The 27,869-nt window shown below is 44.8% G+C and overlaps 1 protein-coding gene and 1 long non-coding RNA gene across 8 annotated transcripts; one reads left to right on the forward strand and one right to left on the reverse strand.

Moving 5' to 3' along the window:
• Positions 1–124: 124 nt before the first annotated feature.
• Positions 125–21,632, reverse strand: LOC122492485 (gamma-aminobutyric acid type A receptor subunit pi). 7 transcript variants are annotated; one of them, XM_043596089.1, is made up of 10 exons: positions 21,453–21,630; positions 17,021–17,117; positions 16,212–16,330; positions 12,172–12,239; positions 11,159–11,376; positions 9,065–9,147; positions 5,483–5,620; positions 4,620–4,772; positions 3,909–4,096; positions 125–2,183 (listed from the first exon to the last, which is right to left on the reverse strand). In XM_043596089.1, the coding sequence occupies exons 2-10, from the start codon at positions 17,071–17,073 to the stop codon at positions 1,881–1,883; spliced, it is 1,323 nt and encodes a 440-aa protein (XP_043452024.1). In that variant the 5' UTR covers positions 17,074–17,117; positions 21,453–21,630; the 3' UTR covers positions 125–1,880. The 7 variants fall into 7 exon arrangements, with proteins under 7 accessions (XP_043452024.1, XP_043452023.1, XP_043452025.1 ...); XM_043596088.1 differs by having other exon boundaries at positions 11,159–11,406; XM_043596090.1 differs by lacking the exon at positions 17,021–17,117 and having other exon boundaries at positions 11,159–11,406; positions 21,453–21,632.
• LOC122492561 lies at positions 11,147–27,869 on the forward strand. The gene is made up of 2 exons (XR_006299720.1): positions 11,147–11,253; positions 27,676–27,869. It is a non-coding gene; the product is annotated as an uncharacterized LOC122492561 (long non-coding RNA).

Below are 27,869 nucleotides of genomic sequence, written 5' to 3' on the forward strand. Positions count from 1 at the left end.
GTGTGCTGTCTGCAGTGGGAGGAACATGAAGATGTTAAGAGTGCGAGCCCACTGAATTTGTGCTATGATGTATACCTTTTCCAAGGGGGATTTTACAATACTCATTCTACAGATGACCACTTGATTTGGTGGGTAGCTAATATGGTATGTTTATTTCACAGTTGCACACTTTACAGCTTTTTAAAAATATATATAATGCCTGAATAGGGTTTCAGAGCAGATATTTCCTTTTAAACTTTTTTTTTTAAATCACAAATATGATTGGACCATGCAACCACGTTCCACCTTGTTTAATTCCTTTGCATTAGAACATTATGTTAAAAGCTCACTAGACACTGAATTGTAAGAATTATCAAAAAGAGAAAAAGAATGAGAGCCTATGGCACAGGAGGTTATAGAAGAGAGAAGCCATGGTTTCTTTCTGAAAGAAAAGGTAAAGGCACAACAAAAGAAGTTAGAGAATTAAAGATGGCAGGATTCTTTTTATGCAGGTCGAGGCTGAACTGACATCTCAGGGGTGAGCAATGCAAAAAAAACTTTCCATGCTGTTCCACCATCTTGGCGCCTCCCTCATGGCACGCTGACAAGTCTCCACTTTTAATGCTGTTGGCTGAGCTTGACCAAGGAGCAAGGATGCACATAATGTGCTTCTTGTGTCAGAGTGAGAGTGGCTGGACTGGGAAAAGATAGCTCATCTGCAGCCTGCACGTATATTCTGGAACAAGTCCCATTGTTACTCAGAAAGTTCAGGACTCTAGGCCAACATTCTCCTACTCATGCAGGAAAAGCTACTCAGAGTAGTCCAGCTAGAAGGATTGGGGTTCTGAGCAAGACCAAGCTTGTTGTAAGCCACTTGTTTCTTGGTAATGCAGCTCATTATCTGATAAGCATCCCTCCTAGTCATTAGAGTATAGGGTTAAGAGCTCCTCTTGGAAGGATGCAGGAGATCTGCTGCTTGGAACGTGGTGCTCAGTGTCAGAGTAGCAGATAGAAATGGACTCAATTCTGCATGTATTGTTGGCTGCAGCTCTTAGTAAGACTCCTTAGAATAAGTTTTTTAAACAATCTTCCATTTCTATCCCTGATGTGGGGAAAGGGCTTCAGCATTGTTGAGGACTGGTGTATGTATAATAGTAAAATGATAAGACATATCAGATGGGAGAGTAAAGCCCCAGAGCCCTTTCAGTTTGGATTCCGGGGAATCCATTATATCTTAGAAACAAATTTGCATTTGAGATTGTTGATCTATTAATGTTTTCTTAATTTACATGTGATTTTTTAGTCATAGAACTTATTGGAGTTTGGGAACCGTTCTGCTGTAGTATGAAATACTGTATTAAAGACTCATCTTGGTATTGAGTTAGTGCAGTGACTTTCAGTGAATTGACTTAGGCCCACATTTCATTTTAATCAAAAACAAAAACTAGAAAGTGTTACTACCTAAATAGGTAACAATACATTTTATAAGCACTGCAGAGATTTAGTAAATAGCACGTATGATTAATTTAGAAACAACCCCTGGCACTTGAGGGTTACTCAATACATATAATAGTTTCCTTCTCATTTTTTTATATGAGGTAAATGCAGACCAGGGAGTCACTGAGCAAATAGTCAACCCTGAGTAGGTTTGTAATCTTAGGCTCCATGGGGATGTCTTTGGTAAAGATAAAAAAGGAATGACTTGTTATTTCTATTATAAGACTCTGTAATGCTAGGACTTCTACACAGCTTAAATAACGGGTAGGGGAATATTCTTTGAGGAGAAATGCTCAGATGCTATCTACTCACTTGTTTAGCATGCACACTTGGCTTCGAAAACTGCTTGCATCATTACTTTGTTCTTTTGAAGAACCATGGCATGCAAACAATTCAGCATACTCTCAAAAATACATGTAGTATGCCCAGTAAAATACATTGGCTAGCATAAAAATCAAAGGAAATAGTAATTTGGAATAGCGATCAACATTACTGGGGTTTTGAATTGTGAAATAATCAACAATCCTGCCCATCTTATCTCGGAAGACAAACTTGAACTTGTCACTGGTTTTCATGGTCAGGTCACTATAGTCAACATTATCACCGGAAATTTCAATGCTGGCAAAGCTGATCTTCCGTTTAAAGCTGGAGATGGAGCTGTTGATAATGTTAGTAATATTGACTTCTTCCACTTCCTTCGCCGTCCCCTAGATCATAGACAACGCGGTCAGCTTGAAAGATTCGACTTAGCAAAATAAATAAGCAGGTATTTATATAATTAGAAGCCTAAGTATTGAATAATTCGGTTTAATAGAAAGTGGCATTGAGTGCCTCAGTAATTGGCTAGTGAGCCGGACTTGGCAGTCCTGTTATCCTGCTTATAGGCACCTCTCCCTAGGTCCTCAGCTTGTATAAGGGGAAGAATAACCATTGCCTTCTATTGATATGCAGAGCTGTGTGCTGAATGCTCAGCCTTTGAAGTTAGCTGATCTGGGTTCAAATTCCATTCTGCCTCTTGCTACTATGAAATTTCAGTCACCTTAATCCCTTTAAAACTCAGTTTCCTTGCCTACAAAATGGTGATGATATTAATATTAATATTTACCTCATGAGACGGATGGGAAGATGGTATAAATTATGTAAAGCATTTAGTAGGTGTTTGATGAGTCCCATTCTGTCTCAGTGAGGAGGGATTAATTATGAGAGATGACAGAAATCAGCAGTGTCTAAAAGTCTCTGCCACACAAACAGAAATAGTGATGCTGCCTACAATTCCAGGGAATTGTCATTCTCCAACATGCCTGGAACGGCATAGCATGTGGGGAGTGTAGTGAAGTCAGAGAGAGTGGAGTTTGGATCCTTGGCCAGGCTACTGACTAGCTGTGAGGTCTTAGATCTCACTTCTCTGAGCAGCAGATTCCTCAACAGTAAATTTGGAATAACAGTGGTGGCCATCTGATAGGCTGTTGGGTGGACTAAATGAGATGTTCAGCACATAGCCACTACTTTGTAGTGAAGCTATTCTCATACACACAGCCAAATAAGGGCTTTCTGGTGTCTTCCATGAAGGATCTTAGTAATTCTCCATATCCCTTTTTGCCAATCTACCAAATTCAGATTTTTGTTGTTGTTGTTGTTGTTGTTGTTGTTATTAACCATTGTTCCCTTAAGGAAGCCTATAGAGAGCAAAATGAGTGAAATCCATATTCTTCTTTGGCTGGCACATAGCATCATTTGCCTTTGGTACTTGGGTAATACGACTGTGTGAAACGTTGCTCACGAGTCAAACATAAGGGAGCAGGCAACTGGGTCTTTGGGCTGTTCGGATTTCTCTCTGATACCCTTCCTGGGTTGTTAGGAGTATTTTAAATGATCTAATATTTGCAAAGGGCTTATGACCGTCTGGCACATGTAAATGTTCAATTGATAATAATGATTGTTATTATTCTGAGAGCTGGACCACAGTGTTTCACTGCTAATTCAGATAATGGCAGTCTTTCCCTGTTAGCAGAAATATAGGCTAATCGAGAAATTTGCCACAATTTAATTTTTTTCATACATTTTCAGTAAACCATTACTTGTATAATTTAAGAAAACAAAAATGTAACAAAATAATTAAATAGTAATTGCATATTAATATGAAACTTGTAAGCAGCTGATCACATTTGGTTTGATATTGGGTTTTTCATGGATGCTTGTGATTTCATGTTGCATACAGATAACAGTGATTTGCTGCTAGAAAATTAAACATGTTAATATCCCATTGTACTTGACAAAAAGAGCAGTCTTTTTCAAAAGGTGTCATGACTTCCAGATGCCTCCACCTGAACAGGGATGAGAATCACTGGGGATAGGAACCAGTCGGGGTCCTCTCTACAGACCAGCACATGGCAAGTGATGAATCATATATACAGGGCCCTCAAAATTCTTACCCTGTCTTTGGCTGCCATCTGCTGTAAAGAGCTGTAGTGGGCAACTGCGTATTCCAATAGGGCCCCAAACACGAAGCTAAAGCAGATTCCCAGGTACACATCGATGGCCTTTATGAAACAGTTGGTGTTAGGAAGAGAAGTGCGGGACCCGATCATCAGTGTTGTCATTGACAGTACGGTGGTCACTCCTGGGAAAACAGGTAGGCAATGTTCCCACATCAGTGGCCAGTGAACCTTTCACCTTTACCTGGCAGACCATCACCATTCAGAACTTGGCAAGGGGGACAGGACTCAGAAATGGAACAGCTCATTTTGAAAAATCTGCAGTCTTCTAGAGCAGGGTTGATTTGTCCATTTTGAATGGATATGAGTGATATTGTTTTCTAAGTGTTGCATCTTCTGTCTTCCCATTGCGGGGGGGGGGTGTTCAGTATGTAAGATAACTGGCAATAGACATCCAATCACAATTCTCCCTTATCACTGTAAAACATGTTTAAAAATGTAGTACCTCACTCTCTGTCTCTGTCTCTGTTTCTGTCTCTGTCTCTCTGTCTCTCTCTTTCTCTCTGTGAAAGAATCTTTCAAGAAACCAACTCCTGGAACTGCCCTGTGAATATCAGTGAAAAAAAAAAAAACCTGGTAGAAGGTGAAAAGAAACCAAAAAGGACCTGTTAGGCCAGTTCTTAGAAATCTCCTGTTGGAGCTGCTTACCGATACAGGTTCTTGCAGGAACTGAATCAAGGGAAATCCAAAATGAAACCCAGGATAACACCACCAGGAAAGTGGAAGGAACATAGGTTTCCAAAATAAAATACAGGACATTCCTCCGAAGCTCAAATTGCAAGACCAGTCGTGTATAATTTCCTGATAGGGTAAATAAGAGATAGGAAATAATGTCTGCTCACATAGCAGAGTAGTTTCCCTTCGGGATGTTTAACTTAGCTATATTCACATTAAGCTCTCTGTTATACACCAAAACCTAATTAAGCATGAACTGTCATTACAGTTTCAATGAAAGAAATTGCTGTTGTATAGAATGGGATTTATAGGGGTACTGGTACTCCCACCCGTGATCCTTTTCTTGTGGCTTTCTCCATCATAGTATTCCTGTAGCATTATACCTGCTGGCTTCTTTGACATCTACCTCACTAGACTGGGAGCCCTTTGGGGGCCATGTCAGTACTGGGCATGAAGCAGGTATTAGTGCCCGGCCCAAACCCTATGGCCCTACCACACTGCGGAGGTGTTCCTGGCCACAAAGAGATAAACTAGGGGCGCCTGGGTGGCTCAGTCGGTTTAGCGTCCGACTTCAGCTCAGGTCACGATCACACGGTCCGTGAGTTCAAGCCCCGCGTTGGGCTCTGGGCTGATGGCTCAGAGCCTGGAGTCTGCTTCCGATTCTGTGTCTCCCTCTCTCTCTGCCCCTCCCCTGTTCATGCTCTGTCTCTCTTTGTCTCAAAAATAATAAATAAACGTTTAAAAAAAAAAAGAGATAAACTAGAGAAGAAATCGTATTTTTGACTCAAAATGCAATGCAGTTATTTTGCTTTTGTACAAAGTGTCTCCCAAGTTACCTGTTTCCTGCTGTGATCTGGTGACTAAGGTGAAATACCGTTGTATGGTGTACTGAGCAAGACGCAGGTTTTCCAGCCCACGCACCGAGTCGTTCCCTCTCAGCCAGCTGAACTCCACATCGTTCCCGTCGTAACCCCCTGGTAAGTCAAACAGTGCAAGTCAATGCAGGGAGGCAGCAGATTGAACTCGTCTGGAAAATGCTACAATATGGGGGCAACAGGAGATCTACCTCGATGGTGCTAAGTCCAAGGATGATCCCATGCAAAACTTGGCATGATTTCTCACATGCGGTTGCTGCATCTGCTTAGAATAGAATGAGTTGCTAGGCTATTTGCCATCAATTGAAAACCGGTTCTATGCTAAGCATTATTTAGACTTGGTGGATGATAGGCCTCTGGAAGTGGCCATCCTCATTATTGAAATGATATTTATTGAGCTCCTGTCTGTGCACACACACAGCTCTATGTTACATGGTGCCCTTCAGGACAATCTAGCAGCTCTGAATATGTTCTCAGAGACTTCACAATCGGTCTGTTCTTATTTCCATATTGGCTAAAATGCAAAAACAGAAGACAAGAAACCAACCACTAGCCACTTTATTGATGTCTGTTAACATAGGCATTTGGTAAATCTCAAAGCAGTTTTACTAATATAGTCCATAATAGTAATAATAGCTACCTTTTATGCAACATTTATGGTGAGTCTTTTACACCTTATATCTCTAATATGCTCACAGACTTGCAAGGTAGACATTTATATATTTCTTCAGTAAAAAAATTTTTTTACATTTTTTTGAAATTGGGATGGATCTTAGAGTTGATACATACATACATATATATAAAGTAGAGCTTACATTTTTTCCTAAAATGTTATTCAATAAATGCTGTACCTTAGAATCAAGGAATTGTAATGTCTTGCCCATTTTATACATGAAAATTCTCAGATTCAGAGAGATTGCTCAACTTTCTCAGTATAGCAGGGCAAGTTAATAACAAAGCCAGGATTGTACCTCAGGAAAGTCTAAACCCAAAACCCATGGACAATGATGGTGATGATAATATCTATCATTTAGTAAGCAATGGCATTTCTAAGTGCTTTACAATATTATCATCTCATTTAATCCTCAGAATAGCTCTTTGAGAAGACAGATGAGTGGTTAATAAGCACATGAAAAGATGTTTGACATCATTAACCATTAGGGGAAAGCAAATCAAAATCACAGGAAGATACCACTTCACACCCGTAAGAATGGCTGTCATGAAAAAGACAGACAATAACCAATGATGAGAATGCGGAGAAACTGGAACATCCCTGGTGGGACCGTAAAATGGTGCAACCATTTTGGAAAACAGTTTGGCAGCTTCTTGAAAGGTTGAACATAAATTTACTGTTTGATCCAGCATTCCACTCCTAAGCATCTGCCCAAGAGAAATCAAATCATGTCCACAAAAAGCTTGTACACAAATGTTCACAGTGACATTATTCTTAATAACTGCAGGGTGGAACCAAGCCAAAAGGACTTGTATTACTTGTACTCTTTCATATGGAATAACGAGAAATAAAGCAATAGAAAGGAACGACGTACTGATCCATGCTCCAACATGTATGAGCCTCAAAAACACGCTAAGTGAAGGAAGCCAGATGCAAAAGACCACATGGTGCATTGATTCCATTTATATGAAATATCCAGAAAAAGCAAATCCATAGAGACAGAAAGTAGATTAGTGGTTAACTGGGCGTGGGGGTGGGGTGGCGGCAATGGGAGAGACTGCAAATGTGCACAAAGGATCTTTTTGGTTGATGGAAATGTTCTAACAATGAAATGTGGCAGTGGTTGCATAACTGGGCAGATTTGCCCAAAATCTTTGAACTTCACACTTAAAAGGGCTGAATTTTGTGGTATGTACATTTTACCTCAATAAAGCTGTTAAAAAATAACTCTCTAAGTCAGACAGTATTATTTTTCCTTCTTCACAAGTGAGGAAACTGGGGTCAGGAGAGGTTAGTTCTACTCACCCAGAGTCACAGCTAGTGACAGGAAAAACCCAGTGATTTTGGTACCTGCGATCTTAACCATGGAAGTGTATTGCCTTCATTTTCCCAGGCTACTGGGAAGAGGGATGCCGGTGTTGGGACTAACATTTTGTTAAGTCTTAGCTTGTAGTATCCACTGTTTAACAGTGGTTATCTTCCCTCCATAGGGCAGAGAAGTGGTCATGGGTTCTTAGAGGATTTCCAGGTAAAAATTGTCTGTGGGTTTTCTCTCAGAACCACCCCCAAATGTACTGATGTTAGCTGTGCAAATATGCCTAGAAGCCCAGAGAAATACAAAAATAGCTAAAAAATGTGAGTCATACAAGCTTCTACCTAGACACCGTACTTTTACAAGTATTAAAATGCTCACAATCATGGCATTATCATTGCTCTGGTGGGATGGTAGCAATTCTTTTCTAGGGATGGTGTTCAGGAAAAAACACCCTCAGTGAGGTTTCTGTACCCAAATAACTGCTAAGAAACACTCAGTGAATGCTTCCCCTGTTCACTGGGGATGGTATTTGTGCAAGCAGAGTGCTGGAGTTTCCAGGAGAATCTCACTCCTGGGATTTGAGATGAGCACAGCCATACATGGAGGGCAATTACTTTTTCCATGTGGGGTTGAAAATGAGTTCTCTTTTTGATATCCTCAAGTTTTATTCTGCCCCCAAATAGCTGTATTGCTTTAAGTAGGTTTTTCATGTATTTAATCAATAAGGTAATTAATCTGCCTGTCTGAGTCTTTAATTAAATGTCTACTTCTGAAAAATGACTACTGCCTCATAATGGTTGTGCTTCTTGGATGTTGACCACGTGCGTCTTCATGTAAGACGTGCCTACTGATGTCCAGTGCTTGACTATGGTTTTTCCTCCTGACACAAGCCATCCCTTGATGCCTTGATAACTCCTCTCTGCACCATTGTTTTCCTAGGACACCGGTCACAGGTACACTTTCCCAAGTTTGGTGGGCATTTCAGAACAATGGATATTACTCAACAATGCCATTTGACACACATCAACTTAGAATAAATGCTCATTCTTCATCATAAATCCCCAGACTGCAGTTTGAATTCCCATTACTGGCATCACTGTATTAAAGTACACACACACACACACACACACACATACACACACACACACACACGCTCCAAACAACTTCTCTTCAAAGTTAGAAGCAGATGCAATGAATGCCAATGATTGCTTTGCACGTTACCATTTTTAACCCCTGCTGTGTTCTTTCTGGCTTCTGGTGCCTTCTCAGATTCTGAGTCCCACTCCTCATCCAATTGACCCCCATTTCCTTCACTGTCCTGTCTACTCTTAGGTGGAAATATTTAGTGTTGGTGCACAGCGGCCTTCCCCAAAAGATGTCATATTGGAAGGTTTGTTGCTGAGAGGTCTCTCAATCTCTCTGCCTAAACATTCAGAAGGGCTGAATCAATTGGAATCAACACCGAGAAAAGAAAGGCCATTGTGTATAGGTCTCTCTCCATGAATACACTGATCTAAGTCACCCCGGGAAAATCATCTGCAGGATATATACTCACAGCTTTCCAGTTGCAACTTGCATGTCTGTGTGTCCATGGGGTATTTAGACAGGTCCATGTTACATGCAACAGTCGTTGTGATTCTAAGAAAGGAAAAATGGGTTCAAAAGGAGTGTTGTGGGGGAAAGTACACATTCCCTGTTAAGGGCAACTCCAAGAAGACTTTCACCTTGGCCCTTACAGTGAACGTGTGACTTGGAGCCTACACGCAAAACATTCCTGAGCTTTTCTGTGCTAAGTGACATCTTTGAGATGTGGTAAAAGCTGGGGCCCAGGATGGAGGAAGCAAGAATGTTGGCAATGAAGAGGCAAATGTGCAACATATTGCAGAACAGAATCACTCATTGGCTTGAGATGCATCCAGTTTTAAAATTTAATCTTCATGACAAACGCACGAGGAGCTAGAACAGAGATCCCAACACTGCTGTCACCATTTGACAACAGATTCTGGCTTGCCTTGGCTCACACAGCTCTTAGTGGCAGAGCTGGGGCTGGATCCCAGGTCTGCTGGCTATGCAGTTCTCCAGGACCCTGCCTCCTGGAAGGGATCAGCATTTGCAGAGGAAGTGGAGGATGTTGGAGGGTCCCAGGCACTGTGGCTCTTAGGGACCAACATTCAGGGACATTCAATTAAACCTCAATAAAGCCCTCACAGTGGAGATTTCAACTGGCCCACCTTTATCTCCCTTTTCCTTCAGTGTCATACATTTTTATTAGGTGCCGTCATTAAGCACTGTGCTGGGTTCTTGGGGAAAGTGAAATGTTGTGTTCATGGTGCCCACCTTGAGGAAGCTCCCTTAAGGGAGACAGAGTAACAACAGCTACTATTTACTGAGCGCTTACCCTGAGCCAATCCCCAGGGAAAGTGCTTCACATGCATTATCCCTTTGAATTTATACAACAGCTTTATGAGGTAGGAAAAATCATTCTGCTTTTGCTGCTGAGGAAACTGAGGTTCAGAGAGTCTAGCAACTTGCCTAAGGTCACAGAGTAGGGACAGAACAGGGACTCACCCCCAAATATGTCTAATTCTAGAGCGAGGCTGTTAAATGTCATCTATAATTTGTAATCCTTGTACAAAAGAGATTATGTTATGTGCAAAATACAGACAGACACATCCATGCACACACACGTACACACATGGGAAGAGTTAGTGTTGATTGGAGCTGGGTGTCATGGGAGAGGTCTAGTTTAGCTTCTTGAAAGAAGGGTTGGGGTTTGGGCTGGTTTTTGCATAATTCAGTGTGGCTGAGGAATGTCAGATGAGCAATCCAAAAATTCAGTTGATTGGTTAGCTCAGTCTTTGTTTCCTGACAGCAGCCTCTTACTTGGGATTTAAGAGTATTAGCTTCTCAGCCTTCTACCCAAGGACTGTGGGAGCATATGGTTTGCCCGGTCCTTGCACATCCCTGGTGCAAACAGCCCTGAGCCTCTGCCTGTGGGTTGCCTCTTGCAGCACCTAGGGAACACCTTCCCTATTCTAGCCAACCAGCCTCTTGATAAACTTCCACTGGGTGGAAGGAACTTTTGGCCTCAGGGATTTGGAGAAGAGACAAAGGGAGGCCGTGGTTGCAGATGACAGAGGCCTTGGGGCACTGTGCTTTGATTCTCTGTACAAAAATGACTCAGATGAGTAGAGATGCATTCTGCAGCAACTCTAGCTCCACTAAGTCCCATGAAAGGAAAAATTTTTACATTTCCTCCTGCTATTCCCCGTCTTCTCTTGCTAACTTCCTTTTACTCTTTAAGACTCAGCTCAGAGTTCTGTCTCTAACGTACTCCCCAACTCCCTAGGATTCTGAACTTCCTTTTGTTATTCATCTGTGTCAGGACAGTGTCTCATTCAGCTCTGTATTCTCGGTGTCCAGAGTGGGGCCTGGCCCAGAGCAGGCATTCAGTAGCTGCGTATTGAGCCAAACTGAACTGAGAAAGGGCCCTTCAATTGTAGGGACAAGAATCTAAGAAGGCAGGGGCATGACAAGGGTGGGACGTTGGGGTGCTTATCTGACAGCTGGTCAGAACTATCCAGGATTTATTTATGCCTTTTCTCCAGCCATCTCCACTCCAGCCCTGCGGTTGCAGCCACCCAGTCACCTGAGAGCATACAGGACTGTGCCATTGGAGAAGAGGCGGATGAGCCTGTTGCCCACAGTGACTTCATGGAGGAAGGACTTCTTGGACTCCACAATGTAAGTGTCCGGCACCCAGAGGAACTCCACAAGGCGCGCATCCAGAGTGAAGCTCTTGTTGCCTTCAAATACCAGCCGCTGGTCCGTCCAGCGCTGTCTGAGGTATATGGTGGCTGTATAGTCCTGAGGGGGAAGCCAAGTAGTGGAAATGGATTGGGGGGAGAAAGACTTTGAAAACGGAAGGGAAGGGGTCAAGTCTTATTCCCTTCCCCACCTCCATTTAGGTCAAGAGTACGTACTATAATAGACACTGGTGAACAAAGTCTTATTCTTGGGGGAGCAGCCTGTTAGCAATAAGAGAAGAAAGCACCTTATCTGTTCTAGAGAGTAACTCTCACTGCCAAAAGGGAGCCCTGTAGGAGCATGTTTAGCGCCTTAACTTACTTACCTTCTTTCACAAAAGCCCCTCCAAACCGTTGATGGTTTTGGTGAGCTAAGTGCTTAGGTTGTCCAGGATTGTACCCGGACTGCACAGTGGGCCCCTTGGCAACCTGCTTTTTGTGTCAGCTTATCTGTACTGGGTGTTCTTAAGTGAGAGGATGGTGGAAAGAAGTCATGCGAGTGTTGGTTTTCATTAGCTTAGCTTAGCTTCCGCCCTGGGAGGGTCCATGTGATATTCAGGCTTCCCCACTGCCCTTTGATTCTCTCCCCGGTTTTCATCCCTTACCAAATGCACCCACTCCCCTCCCTCATTTCTTCCCTCCTGGACTTTGAATCCACTTTCCTTCCTTTTCAGAAGATCTGTTTTATAAGAATCTTCCACTCTCTTGAGTTTTGGGATAGGTTTCCAGCCTCTGCCATTCCGAGAGCATGGGGGCTGTGAGTCTCTGTTCTGTTTTTTGAGTAGCTAGAAGGTGTATCCCCATAAAACACGAGGAGAAGGTCTCCTCAGGTGGAAGATGAAGGGGCCACACTTACCATGTTACTCTCTGAAATACTAGAAATACTTGCAATGTCCAGAGTCAGTGCTATCTGAACTGGTTCTCCTAAGAATGAAGAAAAAACCAGAAGGACTTACACAGAGACACAAACACACTACATTAGCACAATGTTTTAAAAATTATAAAATTATGAAAGCAACATTCACCTATTGGAAAATTTTAACCACTCTAGAAGTATATAAAACAAAAGGTGGATTTCTACCCACCCCTGTCAGGAGGAACCATTGTGTAGAATGGGAAAAAATGTATGAAAAATGTTTGTATAAAAAACGCACAAATATGTAAATAGCTTAATGTGTAAGAGAAACCACACTACGTTCATTAGTGCAGATTTTAAAGGATGTATTTGTATTTGCCATTTCTTACTTGGAGGATTTTTCCTGTGGTGCTTTGCAAGGGACAGATTATTTAGAAACGTAGTAGGGGATTTGGGATTTTGCACAGAGATCTTCATTTTTTTTCCCCTCAACTAAGTAAATTTACCACAAGATGGCATTCAAGACTGCTCATGGTTGAGCTGCTCACCTCCTGATGCTTTGCTACTCTTCCTTTACTCTCCCAAAAGCCTAAACTATTTAGAATTCCAGAACCTTCCCCATGAGATCTGGTATATAGATATTGGGCCTCAAGCTGAACTTCTGAGAGCACCCGCCTCAGCTCTGGAGACAGAGGCCTTGGGGCCACCTTTCTCAGAAGCCAGGCCAGGGCAGTGTATTCCTCCTCTAGACTGGAGATGCAGAAGAAAAGCCCAGGAGTGAGAAAGATGTTGGCTTACAACTGGGAAGAGTTACCGAGTCTTTCCGAACTGCAGACTTCTCACCTACAAGTGGGGATAATGCTAATGACACCATAGGGTCATGGAGAGGGCTAAAGGAGATTCGGCATGTGGCAGCTTCTCTGCAGGCAAGAGGGATACGTGTGAAGTGCCTGCCCAGCCAGATGTGTAGGAGGTGCTCACGAATAGTTATCTGTACAAAGCTCCCAGGATTGTGTCTGTCACATAATAACAGAGGCTCAGTAAGAGGCATTTGCCTACCCCTCTTCTCCTCCTTAATCCTAGCTCATTCTGGAAAAAGAACAACTTTACTCACCAGGTTAATAGCTGCAACAACATTCTCTTGTAATAAAGAACTAGGGGTGTGTCAGGGGACTGTGACACTGCATTAACCAGGAAGAGGGGAGGTGAAATTCAAAGGAAGCTTAAAACCATCTAATTGGTAGGAATCAGACAAAGCAACCTACTTATTCACAGAAGGAAACTAAGCCATAGAATATCAGTGGGAATTTGGAAGTGAAGTTTTAGAACCAATTCAATTAAAAGTAACAAAGTAAATGCTTGGTGTTACTACTTGGTGGAAAAGTGGGAGATCTTTGAGGACAGACTGTGGAAGGTGCTGAAGGAGTGTGGTGCTAGGTGGCTTTCTGCCCCTCAAGGCAGAAATTGAGAAAAGGAGCTTGGAGCCAGAGTGTTTGAATCCTATGCCCACCACTTCATAGCTGTGTGACCTTGAGCAAATTGCTAAGCTACAATTTCTCACCTATAAAATAGAGCTACTAGTGCCTGGTATTATGGGTTGGGTTGGGAAAGTTACAAGATGAATTTTAAGTGCCTGGAGCACAGTGGGCAGTGGCTGAGTGTTATTTGCTCTCCCTGAGGAACATGGAGAACAGAAAACACACAAAAGTTCCATCCCACTGTGCTTTCTGTTTACTTTGTATCTAATTAGTCCAGTCTGGGCCTTGCTTCAGTTGGCTTCTTTAGGGACCAGAACTTGCTTTCTTCCCCTTGAGTTATCAAAGTAAGCTGTGCCACCAGAGGGCAGCTTCCTCCTAGGAAAGAGGTCAAAGCCAGTTCCTGGACAGTGTTCTTAGGACTTGTTTGTAAATCTGTGCTCTGTGTACCTTGTTCCCTGAAAAACCCTATGGAGGTCTTTTCTCTTAAGGACCCCAGGGACCTAAAACCTGGGTGGACAGGCAGTACAGAAAACATGGCTGCTCCACGGAACTCCCGGCCACCACGTAAATGTAGTTCCTTTAGGAGACAGATTGCCAAGGTGTTGGGGCTCACCTTCTTTTTGACTAAGGACCGCATACCCCCTTCTCACCCCAGGTGGATCTGGGCCTCACCCTCCTTGGGTCCACCCCAGGTTCATTGCCCAAGAATCTTGCCTCTTGTCAACCTATGAACAGGCAACAAGAAGGGCAGTATCCTGGCCTATTGTTTGGGGTTTGGGAGGCAGAGGAATTGGATCTAACCAGGGTGTACAGACTCACATGCTTGTCATTAGTGTCCTGCTGGGCCTGGGAAGACTAGGGGAGGTTGAAGCCTTCCTAGGTTTGTTAACGTAAGGAGCTCAAATCTTAATTGTGTGGCCATGAAAATGGTCTGTGCTCTGAAATCTGTTTGTGCACTTGCTCTGAGGCCATGCTTCCCGAAGGCTGCACCCCACCAGTGACTGAGTGTGGCGGGGATATGAAGGCACACTGTTCCTGGGAGGCAGAGATAGGAGATTCCTCTGATGGCAAATTTGGCTCCAGGATTCTCTGGGGCCCTTCCACACACACATAGAACCGTAGTGTAGTCTATGACACCTCTGCCCAACCTTCCTTCCCTCCCTCTCTGCTTCCCCTGGGGTCAGCTTCCCTCTCTTCCCACCCCACATTCTGTCATAGATATTGCCCCAGTGAATATCTTGCATGGATAATTCCCTTTTGTGTTGGCTCTCCAGTGGACTAACCCACTAATCCTAGATTTGACCAGAGAATTGTGTCATGTGAGGGGAGGAGCAGGAAGGAAAGGGGATTAGAATAGACTGCATCCTGATGATATGGCAGGTGCCATGGTTCTTATTCACACACTTCATTTCAATCAGTCCTCTCTGTGAGGCAGAAGATATATCCCCACTTTATAGAGAGGTGACTTAGAAAGCTAAGGTGCTGGGCAAGCAGTAGAGCCAGGAGCCAAATGGAAGTTTGTTCAACTCCAAACCTCTTTCTACCACTTTATGCTCTGCATAAGGAGACATTAGAGACACAGAGAGACTGAGACTCTGTGAGGAGGTATATTATTGGTTTCATCCCTCCCTCTTTCCCTCCTGCCATCAATAAATACTAATTGACCACTTGCTGTATGCCAAGCACTGAGCTGCTGCTAGGGTTAGTGAGGTAACTTTACTGAGCAAGACTCCCCCAAGAGACTGTAGCCTAAAGCTGAGACAGATGTAAAACCAGTGGCAACGATGGTATTGCCAGGTAGTGGCTAGGATTTGGAAGTATGTTCAAAGTAAAGTGTGAAGAATGGGGATAGGGCCTAGAGGAATCAGGGCTGGCTTCTCACAGGAGGAAGCCTTCGATTAGAGCCGTGAAGAAAAATTGGCATTTTGCCAGGGAGGGAATTTGAAAGAGGCTGTTCTCAGCAGATAAACAGTCTCAGCAAAGGCAGGAGACCAGGGAAGCCAAGGAGGTCAGGGAGTGTTTGGGGCACACTCCTGGCAGGGCGTAGCGGGAGGAGTTGGGGGAGACGAGACTGGCAGAGATAGAGGCTGGTCTAGGAAGGCCCTGGTGTGCCACGCAAAGGGCTCTGGACTCTATGCTGAGGATGCTGGGACATAGGCAGGTATTTTGAGCAGGAAAAGGACCCAGGCAGGTCATCTAGGTGGCACCGTTGGGGGTTAGCCTTGAGTGACCAGGCTGGAGGCAGGAAGGCTAGGTGGCATGGTCCTTAAATAATGACACTGGAAGTGGGGATAAAAGGAAGACAGTGTGTAGGAGGTTGTTAGAGGCTCTAGTCACCTCCTCAGCTGGGAAGAGGATTTCTTCATCCTGCAGGTTGAGAAGCAAAGCACGTTCTTCAAAATAGTGTGAAAATCACTTGCTGTCCTCATCCATTATTGCTAATCCTTAACAGGTTGTAGATCAGAAAAAGGAGTCAACTAAAATCTCCTGAAACCCTCCTCTGCATATTGTCTCTGTTCTCCTTCTTTTGAATTGTCGTACTGGACCGAAAGGATGACCTACCACCAAAATTGGGCCTGAGAAATTTATTATATCCTGCTGTGAGATTCTCAAAGCCAGGCAGGGAGAGCTTGTCACTTCTGCTGACCTCAATGTTGAACTGATTCCCCTGGATGCACATCCTGGAAAAGAAGATGAGTGTTGCTTATCTGTGAATAAGCATGCACACACATAAACTTGAGCTTGTGTTTGCATGTATGTCTCTGTGTTGTGCCCACGTACCAGTGGTGACTTTCCCAGAGAGAAATCTCTAATTTTAAGCTGCTGAATTAATATGTCCTTATCCCATTCCATTTTATTACCCATTTGCCATACCTCAGAATGCTGAGGTAATTTGGGAACCCCTCCAAGTGTCTTTAGAAAAAACACAAGTGGGGGCGCCTGGGTGGGTTAGTTAGTTAAGTGCCCAACTCTTGATGTTGGCTTAGGTCATGATCTCACAGTTCGTGGAATCAAGCCCCCACAGTGGGCTCTGCACTAACATCACAGCACCTGCTTTGGATTCTCTCTCTCTCTTCCTCCTCCATCTCTCATGAGCACATGCTCTCTCTCTGTCTCTCTCTCTGTCTCTCTCTCTCTCTCTCTCAAAGTAAATAAACATTTAAAAAAACCCACAATGGTTCATCCATGTATGACCATTTTGGAAGCTTGAATAAATGGCAGGGAGTTGTGTTGTCTGGGTGTTTCAAGGAGGTGGACAGACTAGGCTTTGTCTTGCCATTAGTTTCTTACTAATGACTTGCCACCCTTCCTACTTCAACCACATACTCAAAGCAATTCAGACCAAAGTCATTATAGGGCAGCAAACTCACCTTGGAGTCAAGAGACTCAGACACACAAAGGTCAAATGGAGAATGTATTTCATGTTGACAAGGCGCTCACGCAGAGAGGGGCCAAAGTAGCAATCACCTGGGAAAACAGATGGGCCAGGCAGGAGAGGTGACCCAAAGGGCTCACCTCTGCCAAGCCCAGCTCTGTCCTGTGGGTCATCAGCCGCAGCAGTTTTTCAACATGTGTGGAGAGCAGCCTTTTTCTATACCATTTGGTTATCCCTCCCATTCCCTGCATGCCATCCAGGAATGACTCCATTTTGGAGGATCATCATGTTAAATCCAACCCAAATAAAGGGTTAAATAAAGGGTTAACATCATCATGTTAAATCCAACCCAAATCCAGCCAAATAAAGGCTGACACCTTGTTTAGAGAGTAGTTCACCAGCCCCAGAAATGCAGCCAGTCCATCCTGGACTGTGTATTTTGGAAACCCCAGGACTGTCCTTACCCTCTCCTTATCTTGACTTTGCCAGGAAGGACATCCCCAACTAGGCACTTACCCCGACCATGCCATTTATCCAAGGGTCTAAGTCTATTAAGCAGGTCATGTAGACAGGAAATGAAAACTTCCCAATAATAAACAAACACACAAGTAGACTTTCCAAGAACCATCCATGTGCAAGGAATACATTAGATACTTTCCCACGGATCTTCTCACTCCATGTCCCAGTGCCGTTGTGAGGTGGGTAGGTTAATCCCGAACTGGGATGAGCAAACAGAGGCTCAAAGAAAGGTCACTGTGCTAGTGAATGTCAGAGGAGACTTTGAGTCCAGGGCTGGCAGCCTCACACCAGTGATATTGGCTGCTCTCCCAACCTCCCAGACCTGCTCCCTGGGCACTCTAAAGCCGTTCAGCTGGTTAGGTGAGCATGAGGACCGTCAGGGAAGGCATGGCCCCAGGGCCTGGCCTCCTCAGGCTTGGGAGCTACTGTCAGATGTTCCTCTGAGAGAGTAGCCAGCAGCCAGGCAGGTGAGCCTGTGACCTGTCATGATGGTGACAGCAGAGTGGGGGTTCTCGGGTGCGGCTCCGGCCTTGTACCTAGGCAGGCAGTCCCAGGGTGGCTCGTCCCCTTCCTCTGTGGCAACCTGTGTCAACCAGGCTACTTTCAAGAGGCTAACCATTCTGGGGCTTAGGATATGATTCAACAATTAATTAACTAATATAATTTTACCTACAAAATGGATACATGCTCATTGTGGAAGTGAAAAAGAAGACAGAAATGTAGAAAGTTGAAAGTAGAAGTCCCAATGATGTGTCCTGTAGGTTCATCAACTTAACAAATGTACCACTCTGGTGGGGGAAGTGATAGTGGGGAAGGTTGTGTGTGGGGAGGTGGGGGGCACAATTTTATTATGAACCCAAAATTTCTCTAAAAAATAAAGGCTCTTCCTCACTTCCCTCTAGTCTTGTACCTCAGAGACAATCAACTGTCAACAGTTGTTTTATCTACGCATATATACATGTATATAAATACGAAGAAAACAATTAAAAAGTAAAATTGGTGTTATAGCATGCATTTTTTTTGCTACTTACTTGTTTTGCTTAATAATGATAGCAAACATTTATTATATATTTAATGCATGTTTGCACTCTGCTAAGAATCTTGGAAATCCTTGTGACTCATTAAAGTCATGACTACCATTCTCCTCATTTTCCCAAATGAAACAGCTGAGGCTTAGAGAGAATAAGAAGCTGTCCCAAGGTTGTATGGCAAGTGAGGGGCAGACTGAATCCAGGCAAGCTGACCCAATCACTTTTAACCACTACACCATGACACAATGCTCTTTTCCAATGTCAGAGACCTCTCCATGTCAGTTCCTACAGATCTGCTTCATTCCTCCTAATTGTTCAAAGTATGTCGTAAGATCAGCATACCAACATTTATATAACACATGTCCTGCTTATGGTACTAAGTTATTTCCACATGTTTTACTGTTACAAAATCAGTAATGAGCATCTTTGCATGTGTGTAAGGTTCTAGAACTCTGCACTTCTTCATATTCCTCTACCTCAGCCCTTTCCTTCTCACTCATCTTTTGATAAATCAACATTATCAGTCCACCAATGATCATATTCAAACTTTCTTCCTTTAGTTCATCTTCCCAGTCTCTGTCCATTCACCCATCCCCAGCATCATTCCCTCCATTCCTTCATTCAATTTTCCAAAAGCTTTACAAGCTCCTTCTGGGAATCAGACATGTATGAGGTATCCACCAGAGCTCCCATCTAGTGAGAGAGAGGGAGTGTAAGCAGTGAAGTGACACAGTGTTCCTGTGGCTGTCCTGTAACAGGGGCTGAGGCAAAGGATTCATGGTGTGCAAAGGAAGTGAGTGATCAGTTCCATTGGTGGAGGGTGGGACAGTGCCAGAATGGAAGTCATAGAGAAGGTCATTAGATTCTTGAAGAATGTGTTTGCATTTTTTCCAGGTGAACAAAGAAAGGTGGAGCCCTCCAGATGCTGGGCAAAGATATGGAGGCTTGCCCACCAACACTCTCCTACCCACTTATGCTCAGTCTCTGCCTTCTAGCCCATGGCCATCTGTAACTTCTCCCTAGTCTGGTCTGAATTAGCTTCTTTCTCATTTTGGGATATTCCTAAATTCTTTCTCTTCCTATGTGAAATTGAACTTTATCAGGCAAGTTGGGGAACAATCTAGCTTCAGCTCTAAGACCCCTATTGAATCGTGTTTTCCCCGTGCCCAGCCCTATGTTAGGAAGTGAGAATGTTTGGGCCTTGGGCCTCTGAATCTGCCCCAAGGAATCTCATGTCCTAAAAAGCTTTGCCCACACCAGACCTGGAAATGTGATCCCATTTGTCCCTGCTTATCTTGTCAGGTTGCTGAGCATGTCTCATTTTATTAAGGAGGAAAAGAGAGGGAGAGAAAGCCCTCTAGATGCTCTCAGGTGCTATAGGTGCTGTGTTTGGTGCTTAATCGCATTTAATTCTCATGAACATCTGGCCTAGTAGGTGTTAATTTCTGGAGTTGGATCTCAGATTCATGAAGGGATTTGGCCAAGTCCACGTAGGAGCTAAGTGCCATGATTTGAATCTAGGTCTTCTTCCAAAACCCTGTTCTTTGTGCTGCATTTGGGAAGACGACCCCAACTCCCAAAGTGAACTAGATTACACTTGACTCTGGTCCTTCTTTCACCAAATCCATCTCTGGGGCAGAGTGCTGTATCTCCAGTATGTCCCAAATGGCAACTGCACTGGTGTGTTTTCCTCTCATGTGGCGATAGAGCCAAACATCAAGTGACGATTTGTGTATCCACCCGCCTGAATGAAGGCTCCAGCCACCAGTGCTGATACAGATGATGGGAATGGCATTTAGCAGAGTCACCCACTGAGCCACCAGAGGGCAGTGCCCTGAGGGTTGTCGCCACAGCTACAGGGGACCTGGAGAGTCCAGCTGCATCTACCCTGCACACCTGCGGGGAACATGGGACTCACGATGTTCCTGGAGGCTCCTGAGTAGGGGCAGCCTATGAACTCTTCCCCTACTCTGAGGAGCTTTCTGCCAGGATCTCTCCTCTACTTCTAGAAGAGAGCTTGAGCTTTGGGTTGATACACCTGAGTCATTTAACCTTTCAGAGTCTGGGCTTTCCTATCCGACAAACAGGAGGAGAAAACACTCAATAAATATTAATTTTCATTCTCCTCTCCTTTCTGCCTCTGTGGGGACTTCATTGATCCCACCATGACCATGAGGACCAAAGCTCAATCTCTTTCTATACCCCATGCTGCCAGCCACGGTATGAGCTGGCTACAGCATCCTCTTGAGGGCACTCATTTTGGCATCACCTCCAGAAGGACGGGGTCACACACAGGACTTCAGGGTCACCTATGTGGCAGATGGCAGCTTTCTCTGGATTGGCTCTGAGAAGCAGAGGTAATTGCAGTACATGCAGGTTTCTGCTCCCATTCCCAGAATCCCCATCACATAGACAGTGAGCCCCAAAAGCGTCATGCCCAGCCTCCTTCTCACGCAGGCACAGCTCCCTGACTTCTGTCACTTCAGCACAGACAGAATCATTTGTTGGGAAGCAGGAGTGGAGCCCAAATTAGGTTGAGGTGAGGAAAGAGATTATTGCCTTGGGCCCTCCCTAAGAAAATCACAGCAGGTGAAGTTGTGTGGTGGGGGCCTGGTCTGCAGCACAGAAAGGAAGGTCAGGCAAGAGGAGCTGTCATCTCGGCTCTGCCACTGACTCGGAGACTATATTACTTCTCCCTGAGGTTTAGTTTCCTCCACTATGAAATGGGAGAGTAATCAATAGTTCTTCAGACAGCAGTGGATAGGTGCTTAGTAAATTCTAGGCGAGGGCCCCTCCCCTCACTCCCAGCACAGCTTGTATCTGAATCTCCTTCCCTCTCCTCCCTCCAAGTACCAGAGGGGCCAGCAATTCTCTTACCAGGCAGCTGCTGAGGCCCTGTTAGGGCAGGTCCTTCAGGCTTTCAGCCTGGGCATTCAGGCAGGACATGATCTTCTGGGTCCCCAAGAGTCTCCTCATCCTCAGCCCTGACTCCTATGCAGGCACAGGCCACTCTCTGATGGAGTGGCTCTCTCCATGGGGTAGACAGAGCTGCAGGACCGGCTAGGCAGGCAAGTGGGCGGGGCTTCCCGCAGCTCCTCCCCTGGGTGGAGCTCTGACCCAGTCCTGGGTGTCTGTGGGAATCCCTCAGCTCCTGCTATGGCTATTGGCTGCCAGGAGTTTGATTCTGAGTTGGTGTCTCAGCTGAGCTCCTGGACCACAGCCAGCAAAGATCAAAGACCCATGGAAGTCAAATACAGTGGGTGACCTCACCCACCACGCCTGGAAGAGGAGTCCCTTTCAGAGGGAGGTTCTAAATTTTGAGGACACCTCTATCCTGGTATCACGGAGCAGGAGTTAGCAGCACGTATGACCTTGGACAAGCCACTTTACCTCCTTAGTTCTCAGCCTCCCATTCTGAAGATAGAACTTAATCATTTCTAAAATTCTGATTCCTTGTTGTGCATTTTAAGAGCACCTTTGAAACCATCAGAAAGCCTAGTCTATGTAAAAGGACACTTGCAGATCTGAGAGCATCCTGCTTTCCAGGCTGGAAAGTTTCAAAAAGAGATATCGGGGCCAAGGGAATGGAGGACAGAGGCTGAGCTAGCCAACGCAGAAAGAGGTGGGAGGGACTGGCTAGATTTGTCCCTGTCTCCTCTTTCACCATCTCTGTCCCTCACACAGAGGATTCTTCAACTCCCTGTGAAGTCCCTCTAGGAGCATCCGTCCTCCATACTCCATCGAACCTCCTAACAGAACTTCTTCAACAGTGTGCATGCACTCCTGAATTCTCCCTGTCACCATAACCAGTGGCTCCGAAACTCACTCCTGGCTCCAGCCCCATAGGAAGGCACAAGTGATTTCCCGGAGGCTTGGCTTTGCACCCTGAGAGAGCCAGGAGCCAGGAGTCTGTCTGACGGAGAGAGCATAGGCTGTGGCAGGAAGCCCTGAGGCCCTCCTGCCCTCCTGACATGGTGGCCAAGCTCCTGCCCTGCCCCAGCTGGTCTTGGAGGTGAGAAGGGGGTGAGACAGGAGAGAGGTAGGAGAGGGAGCAAATGAAGCTGCTAGGAGTAAAAGGAGGTAGGACTGAACAGGTGGGCATCGGCGTGCGGTGCCCCATAGAAGCCTCTGGCTCCAAGTCAGTTTCCTTAGTGCGCCCCAGAGCCTGGCCTGCCTTGTGAACATTTCTGTGCGCCCGAAGAGAAAGCTCTTTGGTTTCTCCGGAGAGGCCTTGCTTTCACCTGGGAACCTTGAAGGCGGCTGAAACAGGCCTGGTTGAGGAGCTGGTTTTCAGGTTCTCCTTGAATGGAAAGTGGTTTGTGGCTTTTCTCAGAGTTTCCAAGATGTTCTCACATAAAACAAAGGCTCACAAGTAACAAAGACAATTCAGAACTGGGGCTGGGGTGGGAGTGGGGTGTCCTATGACTCAGGAACAGTGAGACTTAGATGAAAGAACACGGGCCAGTTGGGTGGCTTTTGGCAGGTTACTTAAGCCTCTTTGGACCTCGGTTTCCCTTTCTGACAAACAGAGATGATGGTTTCTTGCAGTGTTGCTGAAGAATTCAGCAATGACAGGGGCTCCTGGGTGGCTCAGTCAGTTGAGTGTCTGACTTCGGCTCAGGTCATGATCTCACGGTTTGCGGGTTTAAGCCCCACGTTGGGCTCTGTGCTGACAGCTCAGAGCCTGGAGCCTGCTTTGGATTCTGTGTCTCCCTCTCTCTCTCTCTCTGCCCCTCCTGCACTCACACTCTGTCTCTCAAAAATAAATAAATGTTAAAAAAATTTAAAAAAAAGAATTCAAGGACAGCTATAAGGGCATATCTGAAGCTACCTGGCACATTGTAGGTACTCACTAAATTGTTCTTTTTTTTTTTTTCCAACGTTTATTTATTTTTTGGGACAGAGAGAGACAGAGCATGAACTGGGGAGGGGCAGAGAGAGAGGGAGACACAGAATCAGAAACAGGCTCCAGGCTCTGAGCCATCAGCCCAGAGCCTGACACGGGGCTCGAACTCATGGACCGCGAGATCGTGACCTGGCTGAAGTCGGACGCTTAACCGACTGCGCCACCCAGGCGCCCCTAAATTGTTCTTTTTATTCTGATGTTAGTATCGTTTCATGTTTATACTTCTCTGTCCAATCCTCCATCCAGTATCTGTCTATATCTATCATGAATTTATCATATTTCTCATCACTATCATTAATTTGTCATCTATTATCTATCTATTATCCATTTATCCCGTATTCAATCTTCCCAATCAGATTGTAGTGCTTTCATTTTGTGGGTCTGTACTATCCTTCTGTGTGGGCATCCGGTAAATATGTTAATAGACTGATTATACCTGGGGTCAGGGCAAGCGATAAGGGGTTTTATTTCCCAGTTTCAAACAATGCTTGAATCTCGTGCCAGCTTCTTAGATTTCTTTCACAACAACTGAAGGAATAAATGCCCAGAGTAGGGAGTTTCCATGGAAGCCAAGTCCTGCTTCCAGTGGTCTTGGCCTTGCTCCTTGGCTCCAGAACCCCCAGCAGCCTCTGTACCATCCAAGCCACCTAGCTTCCAAGTGTGACCTCTAGTCTCAGGATGCCTGAGGTCAGTGGTATTTTAGGATGTTCAGCTATGCAGACACACTGCCCATGGGTTACTCATGCCGGTGGCTGCCTCCTACACCACATAGCTGCACACCCTCCTAGAATGTGTCCCAGAAAAACAAAGGCCGGAGCGAGGGAGTATGCCTTGCCTGGTGCATCAATCACCATGCACACAAGATGCTATTAAATCATAATGATGCCATCCGTTTATATGGTGCTTTGTAGTTTTCAGAGCCTTCACACGTGCCTGTGCCTTGTCTTACTTGAGCCGCATTAAAATCCTGTGAAGCAAGCAGGGTTCGTTCCTTCATTTTCATTTTGTGGATGAGAAAGCTGTGCCCAGAGTCACCCAGCTACTAAGTATGGACTGGAATCCAGGTCTTAGGATTTTGGGTCCGCTGCTTGCCTCACATGTTCATTCAGTGGTTTGGGGTGGGGGCTGGGGAGAACAGAGGAATAGAGTTCAAGTGAAGCAGGGGACAGAGCCAGCCTTTGGATCTTCCTCTGGCCTGGGAGGCCATGCTGGAACAAGGCCACCAAGCACCTGTGATCCCAGGAAATGCTGTCTGTCAGAATGAACACCCCACAATCCTGCCAACCCCGCTGGAAATTCTAGACATCCTGGATCTCCTTATTCCCTGCCCCCCCATCAACTGATCCCCACTCCAGATACTGTCTCGTTTATCTCATCTGTATCTCCTCACCTTGGAGACTGAGGTCTCCTAAAAGAGACCTGCAGGCACCAGGCCCTGTGCAAGATGAGCCTCTGAAGTGTGGGCAGAAAATATTAGAATTTCTAGAACTTCAAACAATGGGAAGGACCTTGCATTTTCTAGTATTTACTATGTGATGGGTACTGGCCACTCACTGCTCTGTCAGTCAGGCCATCCGAGGTCACATGCCAAAGTCACATACCAATCAGCCTGGAAACACTGGCCTGGGATAGAGCAGGGGCTCTAAACTTGGAGGACTTGGCACCCACTCCTTTGCTTTCTGTGTAACTTGACCTTCTGCAGGGCAGGTGGGCCAAGTTAAATGAATTTATGATTTGTTTTCACTAAATAAACCCTGAAGAAATAGATACATGCTTAAAAATGAGTCCCGCCAGAGGAAACTACTTCTAGAAGATAGCATTAATAATGCAAACAGAGGCAAACAGCAAGAAATTGGTAGTGTTGATGTTTGGCCTACCTAATGCCCAGCTTAATTAAACATCTTCCATATGAAGAGTTAGGGTGGTTTTCAAACCTTCTGGTTAAAAATATAAAATACACAAGAACAACTGATGGACATCAAGAAAAAATGGAAATTTGCCAGCTGGATTTAAACAAAAGCCTTTGTATAATTGGTGAGGAAGACTGAAACATTAATATTTTAGTAAGCACAGCCAATGAAGCACTTTTTTCATTTGGATGTCTGTACCTTACTGTGGTATCTTTTTTCAATTCTGAAAGCTATAAGAATCAAGCATCAAAGTAATTTGCACTTAAAACCGGATCTTCTAAATACTGAACTGCAAAATGTTAATATGAAGATAGCACAAACATAATAAAACATATCAACCACATAGCACTCACTAAAAACATCAGCATTCGTAATAATTCCTTTCATGAAAAGGTTTTTTTGTATTATTAACAAAAGCCTTAAAAGAAGTGTTATTTTATCCTTAGCTCATTCATTTAAATTTTTCTTTCTATGACTTAACTATGGTATTGTGATTTATAATATGAAATACATATTTGGTCTTTGTCCTTCTTACTGGCCTGGAGGTAAAATTCTTGTGATTTTTCCCCAGTGATGAGAGTAATAACTATGTCTTTTGTTATGTTAATGTGGTCACTTTTGGAATGCCCCTGGGTCACCTAAGGGTGGGGGCTGGTTGCCAGAGGAGGCCACCAGGTGATTCGAGGATTGGAACTTTCAGTCCCACCTGCTATTTCCAGGGAGGGCAGAGGGGGCTGGAGGTTGAATCAACCACCATAGGCTAATGACTCGATCAATTATGTTTAAGTAATGAAGCCTCCATAAAATCTCAACAAGACAGGGTTCAGAAAGTTTCTGCCTTGGTGAACACATGGAGGTACCAGGAAAGTGGTGGGCACGGAGAGGGCGTGGGAGCTCTGTGCCCTTCCCCGTATCTTGCCTTGTGCATCACTTGTATCCGGCTGTTCCTGAGCTATATCCCTCATAATAAACCGGTAATCTAGTAAGTAAAATATTTCTGAGTTTTGTGAGCAAACTAATCGAACCCAAGGTCGTTAGAACCAAGATCACTAGAGCCTCTGATCTACATGCTGGTTGGTCAGAAGCACAGGTGACGGGCCACCTGCACTTGTGATTGGCGTCTGAAGTTGAGGGTGGAGCAGTCTGGTGGGACTGAGCCCTTAACCTGTTGGATCTGATGCTTTCTCTGTGTAGATAGTCTCAGAATTGAGTTGGATTATAGGACATCCAGCTGATGTTGGAGAATTGCTTGTTGGTGTGGGGAAAAAACCCACACGTTGGAGGTGGGTACAGAATCATTACTTGCACCCATACTGTATTAGGACATGAGACACGTATGTGATTTCTATGTATATTGAAGGTACAGAGTCAAGAAAATATGGGGAAAGTTGGGCCAGGCCATTGAGGAAGTTCCTGGCTATTCTTTCATCTTCCAATTATATTTTGTCTACCACATATCACCAGACTGATTTTCATAAAACCACACAGGGGACCACATTCCTACTCTGATTTCTGCTTTCTGTTGAACCCCCTCTCCTAAAAGAGTGGCAGCCCTAAGTGCCTTCTGGGGCTGGGCCGCTGACTTGATGTAAGAAGAGGGTTGAATGTAAGGCATGGTGAAAGCAGCAGCAAGCAGGAGCATTCTTTGCCTTAAAATATTCCAATTTAAAAATTCTAAACCTTGGACAGACACGAGAAAACCCTGCCCTGGCCTGGATGGAATTTGTGGGCTGGCTTCTGAAAACCCCTGAGGAGGTCAAGGCTGACCTTGGAAAATGCTCTCCATCTCTTCAGACAGGTCTCTCGCTGCTTTCTCCCAAATGGAGTCTACACTGTGGTCATTGCTAATTGGTGCTGATCTTGGCCCTATACTAGTCCGTCTTCCTGGCCAAGTAAGCCCCAGCTGAACAAGTCTGGTTCTAATGCATCCTCCTCTGTGGAGCAACTTGACTTCCCCTTCCCAGAGCTGCCCGAACATGCTGCTCTTACTCTTAGTGGGTTTTACTGTTCTCAACACATCACTGATCTGCCTGCCTCCACTACCAAGCTGGATGCTCCCTGAGGTCAGGTCCTTTGTCTTATTAATCAGTGCATCCCCAATACCAAGGTCAGCGCCTAGGTCACTGGTGGGTGAGTCTGCTGAGCTAATGAAAGCATGTAAACAATGGCTACCTGTATGCTGGGTAACAGCAGTACATTATTAACTCTAGTGTTTGCTTCTAATTTCTAATAATAATAATAAGCACATGCCTTCTCCTTTCACCCCTCCGCCCTGTCTCTGCAGCTCCCTCAGCTCCAGTGCATGCACTTTTGGACTTTATGTGCTTAACAGACAGGAAGTAAAAGAAATGGCAAGTGGTGAAAGTTTCTTTCTCAGCCATGTCTCTGCAGTGGAGGCAAAACCATGCAGCGGGTCTGCCTAGATGTGCCCGTGTCAGCTTCACCAGGAGTACCTATTAAAGATGCACATTCCTGGGG

Source organism: Prionailurus bengalensis, chromosome A1 (genome assembly GCF_016509475.1).
Source record: "Prionailurus bengalensis isolate Pbe53 chromosome A1, Fcat_Pben_1.1_paternal_pri, whole genome shotgun sequence".
NCBI classification, from domain to species: domain Eukaryota; kingdom Metazoa; phylum Chordata; class Mammalia; order Carnivora; family Felidae; genus Prionailurus; species Prionailurus bengalensis.